At 42.1% G+C, this 13,589-nt stretch overlaps 1 protein-coding gene across 2 annotated transcripts in view; it reads left to right on the top strand.

Moving 5' to 3' along the window:
* LOC109037136 (uncharacterized) overlaps window positions 1–11,207 on the top strand; it is a 57,231-nt gene extending 46,024 nt beyond the window's left edge. The window contains exons 4-5 of one of the 2 annotated variants that reach the window (XM_019051645.2): window positions 9,061–9,237; window positions 10,363–11,207. In XM_019051645.2, coding sequence (XP_018907190.1) covers window positions 9,061–9,237; window positions 10,363–10,940 — 755 coding nt within the window. In that variant the 3' untranslated portion in view covers window positions 10,941–11,207. The remainder of the gene's footprint in view (window positions 1–9,060; window positions 9,238–10,362) is intronic. The other variant, XM_019051646.2, reaches the window with a different exon arrangement.
* The last annotated feature ends 2,382 nt before the right edge of the window (window positions 11,208–13,589 follow it).

Genomic DNA, 13,589 nt, shown 5'->3' on the forward strand with positions numbered 1-13,589 from the left:
AGAGTATTTTTTCTTGTCAATGTTTTCAGGAGTCTGGACTCAAAATCCAATGTGTTTTTTTTTCCAGTGTGAGTCCTGAGTCTAAAAAAATTCGACAAGAAAAAACACCCCTGATTCAATCGGACTTTCGCTTGAATGGAGAGCCACGCCTCTTAATTCCAGCGGATTTCTTTTCGATTCAAGCTGAAATCCGACTGAATCAAGAGTATTTTTTCTTGTCGAATCTTTTAAGAGTGTGGACTCTATATCCAAGAATATTTATTCCAGCGTAAAATTGGCCAAAAATTAAGCAACTTCATATTCCGTCAAGCTGATTTTGGTTTAATCCGTGCATCTGATAAACACCCGAAGCAGCGTGTATCAATTCGAGAATTCGAGGACGTGGCGTCGGTCCGACAACCGGGGGCGCAGTAGGCGATGGGGATGGGCAGTGGCCGGGTCGAAGGCTGAAGGGCCGAAGGGACGGAGGCGGTGAGCAAAGGGTGAGATTTAAGCTAAAAAACTAATGTCAGAGAAACGCGGAGCAATTTGTACTCCACAGGAAGGAGCTCATTAGTTCCTGTCCGAGCCACGTGTGGCGCTGATTACAAACTCCGAAGGAAACTGCACCATTTTCTTCGCCCCACCCCACCCCTTCCGCCACCCCGGGAGCTATCTATTTTGAGTTTCTCTCTCTCGTTCTTCGCTCCGGTCCGCGACGTCTTCGCAGTGCCCTGCCGGCCCGTGTTCGAAATGTCAATGCGGTGATATAATATCCACCCTGGTCATCCCCCGGGAGAAAACCAATCTCCTCTCCCGACCCACCCCTCGCTCCGGGCACGTACGAACGGTGTCCCGGCCCGACGTCCACGACCCCCATGCAAATACCCCCTCTCATACATTATTACCCCCTAATGCAGTGACCCTGGGGTGCACCTGTTGAATTTTTTCTCCGCTTCTCTGTGTTTTAACTCACCCCGCTTTTCCCATCCGAGGCCGCAGTATCTCTCAGATAAAATGCCAAAAAAAACAAAAAAAAACAAAAAACAAAAAAACTCCCTCCGCTCCGGGGGTACAGCCCTTGCGACTTCGCTGCGCTTCAAATAGCATACTGTTTATATTGAAGAAAAACTGAATACAGTTGAATGGGTTAGTTGCGCTGGTGATAGAATCGTGTCTTGATGATAGATTCTTGTAGATTAGCTAAGAATAATAAAATCCGTTCAAATATCAGCTTTCTCTGTTCAATATTAACCGAGATACCGAGCTTTGAAAAATTCGGCTTATGACGTCATCCACCGCGGCCGTAACACCCCTGGTTTCTTCGACCTTGCTTTCATCCAAGTTTCACGTTGAGCAACCAATGCAAACGAGTGCATCAACGGTTGATGAATCCACGGAGGAAGAGATCTTGGTATGCATAACCGCGGTGCATGACGTCATAAACCGAATTTTTCAAAGGGGATATCTCGGATCATACTGGTTGTAGAAAATTGCTGTTTGGACGGATCTTACTATTTATAGCCAATCTGCAAGAATCATTAATCAAAACACCATTTTGTGACCAGCGCAACTGACCCAAAAATGCTGGGAAAAAGTATGTTCCGCGGTATATAAAACTTTAGATTCTGTCGATTTGTTATTATGACGTCGCCTAGTGTTGCCGCAATCACACGCTGAATTTAGCAGCTGAATGTGGAAGTCAACAGTCATCGCCCAACGGCTGAAATTTCGCAAATTTGAGTTATTTTCATCCAGATGTGTATCAAATCTACTCGAATAGTTCGGAAAAATCCAACAATAGTCCGATGGTTGCTGAGAATCGTTGCTGAATTTTAAGCGTCATGCACGCGCAAAATTCAGGCATCGGGCCGATGACTTCCACATTCAAGCCACATCCAGCTCCCACATTCAGCATGTGATTGCGGCATCAGTTGAGTGGCTTTTAACTGGTTGAGCTGGTCAACTTTCGCTGCGCAGATTATACTCAGCACTTCGCTCGCCATGTACCATAAGGGACAAATAAGAATAACTAACAGAAACAAAACGTTTACATCTCATGAAGTAATACCTCAGGTGTTACCTTACTATACGAGTAGTGTCTCTAAAATACGGTTTCTCTGGTGGGAATGAATCTGGCCGCTTTTCGCGATTTCCCGGTTTGCGAATGCGCCCGCCGGGGTGGGCGCCCGGGCCCGGGTTGGGGCGTGCGGTGAAGGGGCGGAGGCAGGGGAGGGGGCGCGAGGGGCGCCAAGGCAAAGGGTTAAGTAAAAACGTGGGAAGATACCTACTCTAAGCCGCTTTGCATCTTTTGGCCTGTGACAACACAGAAGCATTTAAATGCTCTAATCTGATAAAAGGGTGACGGCTCGTGATTAAGAGCTGCAAACATCTCAACTTGCTCCTTTTTTCCTCCGGTCCTCCCGGAGCTCTTCGCCTAGCCTGCTTACGACGTTCATTTCCTTAAAGTCCCTCTCCCACTCTTCATCCGCTCCGGGTTGTTCCATCTTCGCCGGCTTTTCTCCCTCGCACACTATTCATGCCTTTCAGGTTTGCCTTTCAAATTTCTCCGTGTCCCGGCGGCTTTTACGCGTCTTTCCTCTCTTCCTCTCGAGCGTCTGCCCGGGTTTCATCCCTGTTAATGCCTCTGAGTACGTTTAGACTAATGCACGTAGTCTAGCGACTGTGTAAATGAAGACAAATAAGCTGGCTGTGTTTTCTCAGGAGCTGGAAATTTGAACCGAGCGCTCTCGCAGTGCTATATCGTCGCCAAAATTAAATACCGTCCTGACAGGGGAGTAATTTTAAAACGGCTCTCATCTCGGCTTCACGCTCCTTGCACCGCCTGTAAGAGCTCAGCGCATTAACTATGAGAGCATGCTTTTTATCTCTTGCATCTTTCCGCGTCTCTCTCCGCCGGCGGCAACGTTTCCAGTGCGTGTATGCATTCGCCTTTCAACGATTCTCCCTGCCACTGATATGCGGAAAAAATACTCCCCAAGAAAATTAAAATCTATACAGCCTTCAAGAAATGTCCTTCGTATAAAATATGTTGGATCTTGGCAGCCCGTGACAAGAAACACATTTTAAAAAAATTTAACACTGCAGGTAACAAGGATAGAAAAAAACACATGTACCAAGACGTTTTTGGCTGAAAACACTACAGCCTTCTTCAGTTCGATAAAATATTTTTAAAAAATTAAAAATTTAGAACTTAGTGCTAGTTTGTACCTTTTCAAACGAGACGAATCTTCCAATTGCGGTTATGGTTCTTCCCATAGTCCGAACATATTGAAAAAGGATGTAATATATGTTGAGGAGGCCAAACCGAAGCGAATCAAAGTCAAATCAGACGATTAGGCTAATTTCCGAGATGTTGATTAAACAACAAATATTCACAAAGGTTGCGCTCTGCAAGATTCATTGATGTGCAGTAAAACAAAAACCTAGGCCCAACCGGGGAGAAGATTCAAAGAAAATGAAAATGGTTCCTCCGGGGCTTCTATGAAATTGTAACAGATTTAATTGATAGTCAAGGAGTTAAAAATCAAGTAGAGATTAAGAGAAAATCAAAGAGGAAATTTTGTTTTTTGGGATACTCTCTTATTTAGAGAATAGTTTAGTGAGGGCAGTTTTAACTTTGACCGCGGTAAATCTGACAGCTTTGCCAAACGGTTCAAATTTTTAATTTCGCTTACGATAAATAGCATTTCCACCAAGAAAACTATGCTAGAGTAATGCAGACGTAGCAACGTCGAGCATAAATCAGAATGAGAGCGGGCACGAAAGCTCAAAGCAAACAGAGGACGGCTTTGGCTCAGTTAAATTGTAAGTACACATGTGCGTGATAATTATTTATGCTCGAATTAATTAGGGATATCAAAGCGGGTCATTGCCATTGTGAATCCCGATTCGGTGTTAATGCACCTGAATTGGATTGCCTCACTCCACGCTGCGGTGTCGCTTCCCTCGCGCGCTCGCCCGTTTCACTCCGTTTTAGCCCGGGACAGGAACAGTTTATGACGTCATCTTGCGACGTGGCCCCCAGCACTGCCACGTTGCTAGCTATGACCACATCCTCTGTCCTCAATTGCCCTTCTCCCCCTTCGCACGAACCCCTTCTGGAAAATGGCTGGGAACGGGAAATCGCAGTTTGTAACTGGGGGAAAATTCTGTCCAGCGGGCTGATTATTAAATGTGGTAGACAAAGCTATAGACAAGACAAAGATGGCATAGGGAGTATCCTATCGGTTGAAATGTGTGATCTCCATAGGCTATAAGGGTGGTATATGGACTAACATAGGGTCTCTCGTGGGTTGCCGTTAGTTAGTCTATTACTTACCTCCTTTGTTCATTGCAAACACCCACTTCCACCAATCGGCTCTCTCCATATCCATCTTGTCTTCCTTGTCTATAGCTTTATCTATCAATTTCAATAATCGGCCCGCAGGAAAACTTTACTGTTTGCACGGGGAAAAAAACTTCGTGCGTGGGACCCGAAGTTGAGGTCACATGGATCTCTGAAGTTTTCGGATCATGTATCTAAAAACTTGAGATCCAGCTGCCGAAGTTCGGGTCAGACATCTGATGTACTTCGATGCATACCGAAGGGTTCGGATCACACATTTGAAGTACTCCAGTACATACCGAAGTGTCTCGATGCCTGACCCGAACTTCGGCAGCTGGACCTCAAGTTTTAGCTGCGTGATCCGAAAACTTCAGAGATCCATGTGAATTCGACTTCTGGTCCCACGCACGAAGTTTTATTCTCCATGTGATGGAATCGACTAAGCAAGGCGCGGTGTGACTACTAGTGACGAGCGAACACTCTATGGTCTTTCGAAAAATCTATTAATTTGAGTTCTACTCAGCTTTTTTCCAATAAGGACAAAACCTCATTTTGTGTGATGATTTTGAAGTGTCCATATCTTTATTTGTCATCCGCTTAAAGTAGGTAGTGAAAAATTTGCAACGTCGCAAATTGAGGTATGAATGTAATCTCACCGCTGGTGATGAGATATTGTGTATCTGCGCGCGCGCTCGAGTGTAATTTCAGTGGCAATCCTGATTTCCTGCCGTCAAGTCGAAGCGACGCTGTTGAAAGGCGCTTTGAGCAACTATTCCACCTCGGAAGTGTTGCACAGTATCAGACGGAAATGAAGGCGCACTAAAGTGCGTATAATGACTGGAATCGTTTACCACAGCGTAGATTCCCGTTTTTGTTTGAAAGGTAGATGTGGGATGGTAATAGTCACCAAGTTCAATATAAAAATTTGAAAACAGCAATACGTTACGTTAAAGAAAAATTCATTGAATTACGTTGCATGCGCCATAAAAATACGCCCTAGATGGAGGCTGATTTCTTTCGCTAAGTTCACATTTTCGAAACAATGCATTTTTGAATAAGGGTCATTCTACTTATGTTTTAGAAGGATAATTCTTTCGAAAATATGCGAGAAGGAAATATGTTCGAACGAACGGTATGGTATTTTCTCGGGATCCTGAACTGTTGAAGACTGCCTACTAATTCATGCACGTCAAAATGCCTTGATTTCCAGCTGATACTGTGTAATACCTCAGCTGCCAACAGCTCAGCAGTTGCACGAAGCGTCGTTATCAATTATGCGCAGCTCAGATGGCGAGATTTCATTTTTACCGAGAAAATTATATTACGGCGCGTATTTAAGATCCCTTTCTTCCACCAACGATGCTTCACAAATCTGATTCAAAATCTGGTCCACCTCAGTAGACAACTTCATCGATAGTTTTTACAAATATTTTGTGCAGGATGATCACGGTGATTGAATCATACAGATAATAAGATACAGGGATTAAGTAAAATTTACAGACTGCACGTACTTCCATGTGACTTCATCCAAAATCCACGCTGTGGAATTAAAAACTTAGGCATAATCGGTATATTTTAAACGAGGAACAAGTATTTTAAACCCACTTTTGAAAATTTGAAAATCCAAGATAGCAGATGTGACCTAAAATTCTATCTCGGCTCCTGTTCATTCAATTTTAGTGGAACTTGGGATCATGGGTTTATTTGACGGGAAAAACGTTTATTCAATCAAATTTTCAAAATTAGAAACTCAAAGATGGCAGGTGTAGTCCAAGCCTAACATGATACGTTGGCTCCTTCTCAATCGAAACTTGGCGCGAGGAGGTATTTTTTGACGCGACACTAACTTGCTCTCTATAATTAAACAGAACTAAGTTCAATTTTGATAATTGCATCTTCTGTATTTGCCAAAACTAATGAAATTTGTTCAAAAGCTGAGTTTGCATCCATTATTAGTGCAGATGTTGCCCTTCTGAAAATACGATTGATTAACGTCATTGACCAGGGCAGTGTCATTTTTTTTTTTTTTTTTACCGTAAACATACGTAGATCAATTCCTTGCATGTAGCGCAACTCTTGAATTGGTGCCCATCGCCGATTTTGTTAATCTAAGGGGAAGAAGCAATAGTATGCACCATCACAATAAATAACGTTATATACTCATTATTTTATGAAGGGTGGGTAATATTTCCGTTAATTATTGTTGATAAAGACGGTTGGGGAGTCTTAAAATTAATATGTAATCTATAGAATTCAACACTTCTGCGACAAGCACAATCAACATGCATCCATTATTTTTTTACGGATTCCCAACAACCTAGTAAAACCACCGAGGAGAGTGATTACTGGTCTAGAATTTTTTTTTTCTTTCAGTATTTTGTAGAAGATTAAAAATTTAAAAATTCATATTTCAGAGATACATACTTTAATCTAAAATATCTGTTCCCGAAGAGATCCAAAGTCAATTTGACACACTGGGAAAAAAACACATTGGATCTAGAGTCTAGACTCTTAAAAACATCGACAAGAAAAAATACTCTTGATTCAATCAGATTTAAGCTTAAATCAAGAACCAAGCCTCTCAATTTCAGCGGATTTCGTTTTGATTCAAGCAAAAATCCGATTGAATCAAGAGTATTTTTTCTTGTCAATGTTTTCAAGAGTCTGGACTCGAGATCCAATGTGGTTTTTTTTTTTTTTTTTTTTTTTTTTTTCCAGTGCATGATTCAATACTGGAGGAAAATTTTTCGCTTCGATTATGATGAAACGTGAAATATTAAAATCTTGAAGATCCCGAGTCAGGTGGTACAGAGTGAAAATGCACCGCTAACAAATCGACTCTGGCCTGCGACGAAAAATGACGTGATACGAGAGCAGGGGTAAGGAGTAGGCCTTCAGTCGTATAACCCTTAACAACTCTGGCAGAAAGCGACATAACTGAATTTTGCAGGGGAAGCGGGCGGGGGCGGCAATAAAAATGAAAGCAATCCGACGAAGAATATAGTCGAGAGGAGGAAAAAGTTAAAGTCTGATTGTCAGGGGTGAAACTTTCATCGGACGCCTGAACGGTGACAGTTGCCGCGGATAGGGAGACCAGAACGGTCGGGTCGGGGTGGTAAAAAATATTAAGTGAGTATGGGCCTGGGTAAGCATTATTAAAACACGCCAAACGCGTCGGTATAATTTAATTAAAATAGAGAAGGCATCCTTGCCGGGGCGTGATAAACTAAGACAAAGGAAAGGGTTGCGGTGGGCCGTGGGACTGCGGGGCAGTGGGAGTGGTCGTCACGGAGTCGGGACAATCATGACGTCACGCGGCGCATGGCGCGGGTTGCGGGGTGGTTGCGGCCTGCCGATTGGTCCCCCGCAAAGCAACGCCGCGCGCACCGCAAACTCCACTTTCCGTCCCCCGGCGCCCCCCACTGAACCCCGATCCCCCAGGTCCCCCTACCGCCCCCTTTCTTTGCCGTCTCCTTGTCTTTCGCCACTCTCCGCTTCACGCTTCTTCGCAACTTTAAGTTCGTCGCTGTCTCTCTTTCGTCGTCGGCTCCCATTTCCTCCTGCTCTTCAGCCGTTTCTTTCGTCTCGAACCTTGTCTTGCGATACCTTTTGCCCCCCCCCCCCTCACCTCCGCCCCTTTTTCATTCCGCCTTAATCCTCCGCTGTCTCTCTTTCGCGCGCCCTCTGCCGCTCCTCCTCCTTCCTCACACTTTCTTTCGGCTCCAGTCCTCACTTGTGATACCTTAGCTCTTGATATGAATTTTATAAGACCTCTCTAATATGCACCCAGCTCTGTAACTTGTAACTTGATTGAGAAACTTTTCGCGTTGTTCGAGAATATTTCGGATATATAACCCAAGTTAGTGGAAGTCGTTGGGAGCTCGTCATCTAAATTTAAGTCGTAGCTTCCCCAAAAAATTATCTAAGTTTCAGCGATATTATGTGATCGCTAAAAGCGACGAGATTGTGATCTTCCTTCCTTTTGGAGCCTCAGATGTTACATAAAATTAAAATGGCTTTTAATAAATAGTAAGATCTAATGATCGTAAAAAATTGCCTACTATGTAGACAGTTTTTCCCTACAAAGAGAAGTTTCCAAACAGGATCTCTGTTACGAAAATTCTATTTTGTTCACCGTTATCTTCAGTGCTGAGTCGGAAAAGTGACAATCAACGGTATCGCATACTTTGTGTTGGGAAGAAAACTGACATTAATAACCTTTACACGCTAGAGAGACGCTCGGCGAATTAAATGCCACATTTTTTTATCAGTTTTTATAATTCTGCCATAGTCTTTCAACCCTCAGTTCAAGTCATCTCAGAGACAAGCAAAAAATGAATCCTCCTTATAACTCTTTCTTGGCATTTTGAATGTCACTGGGCGATGAAAAGAAAGGGTTACGATCAAGGGTTGACAAATGCCAAGCATGTGGTATTTATCCTGATCTCCGCACAAAGGTCACCACGGCAAACTGAGGCACAACTCGGCACTATTCTCTCGAAAACCAAGAAAATACAAAATTCAAGGATTATTCTTGTCCTTATGAAGCTTTTGAGAGAGGCAACGCAAGCAGAGGTTGCAGGTACTGAGATTGTTGCCGTCCCTTTGCTGTGATTACACACCTTCCTATTATATTTTTCCAGAATTTTCGTCGGAGACAAAAATATAAGCATGTTAACATGAGACGAAATATGAAGAAATTAATCGCAATGGAACATATTTTCTGATTTCAGGTCTAGCCCATCATCTAGGAATAAATGGTGATGGACATCACTGGAACTCGGCATTTGGCCGTAATTTAGGAGGGTATCCTCCTTACTTGTCGCACTGCGGACCGCCTCATTCATCGCATTTTCCTCACATACTACCATTGACTGGCTCCGATCATCCAAGAGAAACGTCGCCTAGAGGTAAGACAGTTCCCTGAAAATGGTGGAGCTATAATTTTTAACTATTAGCTTGATTTCAATTTCAATTTGAATTTGATAATTAAACAATATCAGGCCTAGTAAATGCTACCCACTATTCCTGAATTGTGTTCCTCAATTCACTCTTTCAACTTTTTTCTGTTTAAGTGAAGATTAGATACAACAAGTTTTGGGCCATAATCACAGTTTCAGAGATGAAAAAGGATAGAAAGTTGCAAAGTGTTTAGAGACATCATCAAAGGATAGTTAGTAAGTAAGTGTTGAATGGCCAGAAAGTAGTAAAACTAATAACTCAACAGCCACTCATTGATTTATTTTACTTCATTTTAGGAATTATAAGATATTTAAATTAATTATTGAAAATAGTGAACATACATTCAAAAGAAAATAGGGCTGGAAAACACAAATAATTTTCTCCGAGGGGAAAATGTTAGATGTGTGTAGTATCTGTTTAAAAGTTGATCAGGAATTAGCAAACTTGAGGCTAACACTGTGATTTGCAGAAATTTAAAATAGATGCTCCCAAAAAATTGAATTTTTTTATAGGTGTATGTACATTTCTATCCCGATCTCCTTTTGTTCAAATTTTTCGGGTAAGAAACTTTCAACTTTCAAGCAGAGAGTATGAAGTAGCCAGCCTGATATGATATATATGATAAATTTTGAAATTGCATGGATCCTTATGGCGAAAAGAAAGTTGAAAGTAACTTTTCGATACTTAAAAATCAGACTTTGGGAGAAAATTTTTCACAGAATGAGATCTCAATGTTTTTCAAAAACTGCACTTATGCGCCTTGTCCTCCAATCCCTCAATTGTGTTTAACCAATTTCTACGTTTATTTATTTTTAACTTATTCTGCTGCGTTCGCGACCGGCAAGCCCAGAAAGAGATCTGAAGATAGAATTTGTAAATTCGGAAATGGTCATCGTTACGTAGAAGTTAAAATATTTCAAGAAAAGGAGATCGGGATACAAATTTACACACATTATACGAATTAAAGATGCTCGATTGAGAAGGACTTCCTAAATTGTTTTAGGAGGTGTCCTAATAGAAAGGTTGCAGAAACGATTATGATCATCAATTGGAATTCATGTTTCAATTTTCAGATTTATTACGATCCTCGTCGGAGCCGCTGGGTCCGCTCAACATCAACGTGGGGAACCACAACCACAGCCACAACCACGCGAGTCCTGCCGGGAAGCTCCACCCCCACCCCCACCCACGCCTAGGTCGGGGGCACCCGTTCCCCATCGGGGTCGGCCGCCGCGGCAGACGGCACAAGCCCCTTTCCGACCTGAAAAACCCCGCGGGCGATCCCCCGACGGGACCCTCCACTACCGAAGGGCTCCAGAACTCGGTGGCCCCCCGGTTCCCCCCTAGCCTTCCGTTCCAGCAGAACCCCTCGTTTTTCAGCCTTTTCCTGAACCCATCCCTGTCGACGCAGTGGCTCTACTCGCAGTTCTACCCGAACCCCTACTCGCAGCTCCACTTCAGGCAGCAGATCTTCGAGGACGCCAAGGCCAAGGAAGTGCCTGACAGTCCCAAGTCCGACGACTCCAAAAAAGCTTCAAGTCCAACACCGACGCCGGATGATCAGAACAAATCGTCTTCCTCCTCAAAGTCCAGCGATAAGTCCCCGCAGGAGAAGACCTCTAAAAACTCGGACGTTTGGCGGCCGTACTAGACGTGAAAAATTTCAGATCTTTGTCACGGGTGTCTAAAGATTTACGAAGGTTACGATTGTCGATGTGTATTGATTCGTTCTCTTTATGTGGCTGTACAGATTTACGTTCAGGGTTTTGCCATCTTTTCAATAAATTGGAACTTCCGAATGTTAATTTTAAGGAAAAATAATTGTGTCAATTTGAATATTGTACATATATTAAGTATTGTTAAAAGAAAAGAAGAGGTTGCACACTTGCACAGTACTGAAAACACTGTAAAGTTGATTTCTTAATGATTATGATGAATGCATTTTTTCATAAATTAATGTTCTCTGAACTGTTTTATTAATCCCAGTGAAAATGGGTCTGATATTGAGATCAGAGCCTTAGCAACCGTTTTGAAGACACCAATCAGAGTGTTTCAACGTCATTCCCTCCAAAAACACTACTAAACTGAACACATTGCAATAACAGATAATGATTCGGGGCACTATAGGTTATTGGTGCCGGCGAGTGAACCGCTCATTAACTGTCTCCCTGGGAAAATTGAAAAACCGAAAAGTCTAAAAGTTACTTATAATTTTTGAATGATTGTGATAAATGCATTGTCGTCATAAATTAATGTTCTCCGAATTTGTGTAGTGATCCTGGTGAATATGGGTCTGATATTGAGATCAGAGCCTTAGCAACCGTTTTGAAGACACCACTCAGAGTGTTTCGACGTCATTCCCTCCAAAAACACCGTTATTCTCAACTTTTTAAACCGGATCAATCGGATACCGGAGGAGATTCGTCGAAAGTTTATTTTTTATTATGCAGAGGCAACGAAAACATTGCAACAGACGATGATTCAGGGCACTATGGGTTATTGGTGCCGGCGAGTGAACCGCTCATTAACTGTCTCCCTGGGAATATTGAAAAACCGAAAAGTCTAAAAGTTGCTTATAATTTTTGAATGATTATGATGAATGCATTATTGTCATAAATTAATTTTCTCGGAAGTTTTGTAGTAATACTGGTTAAAATGGGTCTGATATTGAAATCAGAGCCTTAGCAACCGTTTTGAAGACACCAATCAGAGTGTTTCGACGTCATTCCCTCCGAAAACACTGTTCTTCTCAACTTTTTAAACCGGATCAATCGGATACCGGAGGCGATTCGTCGAAAGTCCATTTTTTATTATGCACAGGCAACGAACAAATTGCAACAGTCGATGATTTGGGGCACTAAAGGTTATTGGTGTCGGCGAGTGAACAGATCATTAATTATTGTCTCCTAGGGAATATTGAAAAACCGAAAAGTCTCAAAGTTGCTTATAATTTCGATTCCGCACATTGCAACGAGCAACACAAGCTCCAACAAGCCAACTGAGGGGAGGATGGGTTCAATCTGCAGTATTGTCTGACACCGAACCTCTTACAAAGAAAGAAAAACGACATTGAGGAAAGGTGGCGATGGATTTACGAGGATCCAGCAAGAATTTTAAAAAAATAAAATGATGCTTGAATTCATATATTGCCTACTGGCTTGTAATGTGAATAAAATGGTTAGGAAGAAGTCAGTTCTGTAAGTTTCATTAATGTGTACATATTTCTTGATTTCTTTTTTTATGAGCAGTTGCAGCCTGAGAGGCGTGAAGGCACAAATATAGTGTTTTATCATTCGGAACCTTCAATCTTTAGTGTCAAAATTTATCACACTGTAATGTGATATTCGTTCATCCATTGAAATTTTTACGTTATTTATATAATATTGGGAGATGATAAATTATGGATCCGGAAAACCTTAATCCTTCTTTATTCAGTTCTTATTGTTCTGCCGTGTTATCTAGAATGAAGCGTTCGACAAAAGCCATAACTGTACTATTTGATTGAGATGCTATCATTTTAAAATCACTCCTTCTCATGCGATCATTTTCCATTTTCGTCTTCTTGATGATGGGCGTTAAAAAATTAATATTAAGCCCTGAACATTTCTTCTTTCAATCAACAAAAATGGTTTTCAAAAGTCATATTTTCTATGGTATACGGCAAACCTGAAGAATTATATTTTTTAATTTTCCGACGGAAGTAATTTTCATTGAATATTGTATGAAACAACTCATTTACATAGCTTCTCCAAATGATGCGCCTCTTAATCTATATGCTATTCAGGTCTCGCTGGTATTATGGCTTATTAAATTAAAATACCCTTCGAGGTTAACGCGGTGTTTGAAAACAAACCTTCACTGTAAGAAATTACAGAACTGATTGCTTTCTTCTGGTGACTCGGCAGGAACCCAGCCAACCTGATTTGAATATTGAAGTCTCCACTGATGCCATGGCGCAGTATAGCTCAGTTTTCTGGTCTGTAAACTTATTTGTTGAGAGCCATTGACGTAACATTGACTTTGTAGAATAGGGTCACTAGTGCGCCTCCAACATTTCGTGTATGCAATCCGGACAGTCGTCGAACGCGTATGGTTGCATCAAGAAGTTCGTAGCAATTTAGCAAGGCGCCGGCCAGCCGAATCGCACAAACAGCTTTAGAAAAATTAAAGCCCCTACAATAATTTGCGTATGCAATTAGGACAAGCGTGGAGCACGAATAGTGGTATCCACAAACCTGTGGTAATTTGACACGGCGCAGAGCGGTGCAATCGCGTGATGTCGCTCTAACAGGAAAGCGCA

Source organism: Bemisia tabaci, chromosome 4 (genome assembly GCF_918797505.1).
Source record: "Bemisia tabaci chromosome 4, PGI_BMITA_v3".
Lineage (NCBI taxonomy): Eukaryota > Metazoa > Arthropoda > Insecta > Hemiptera > Aleyrodidae > Bemisia > Bemisia tabaci.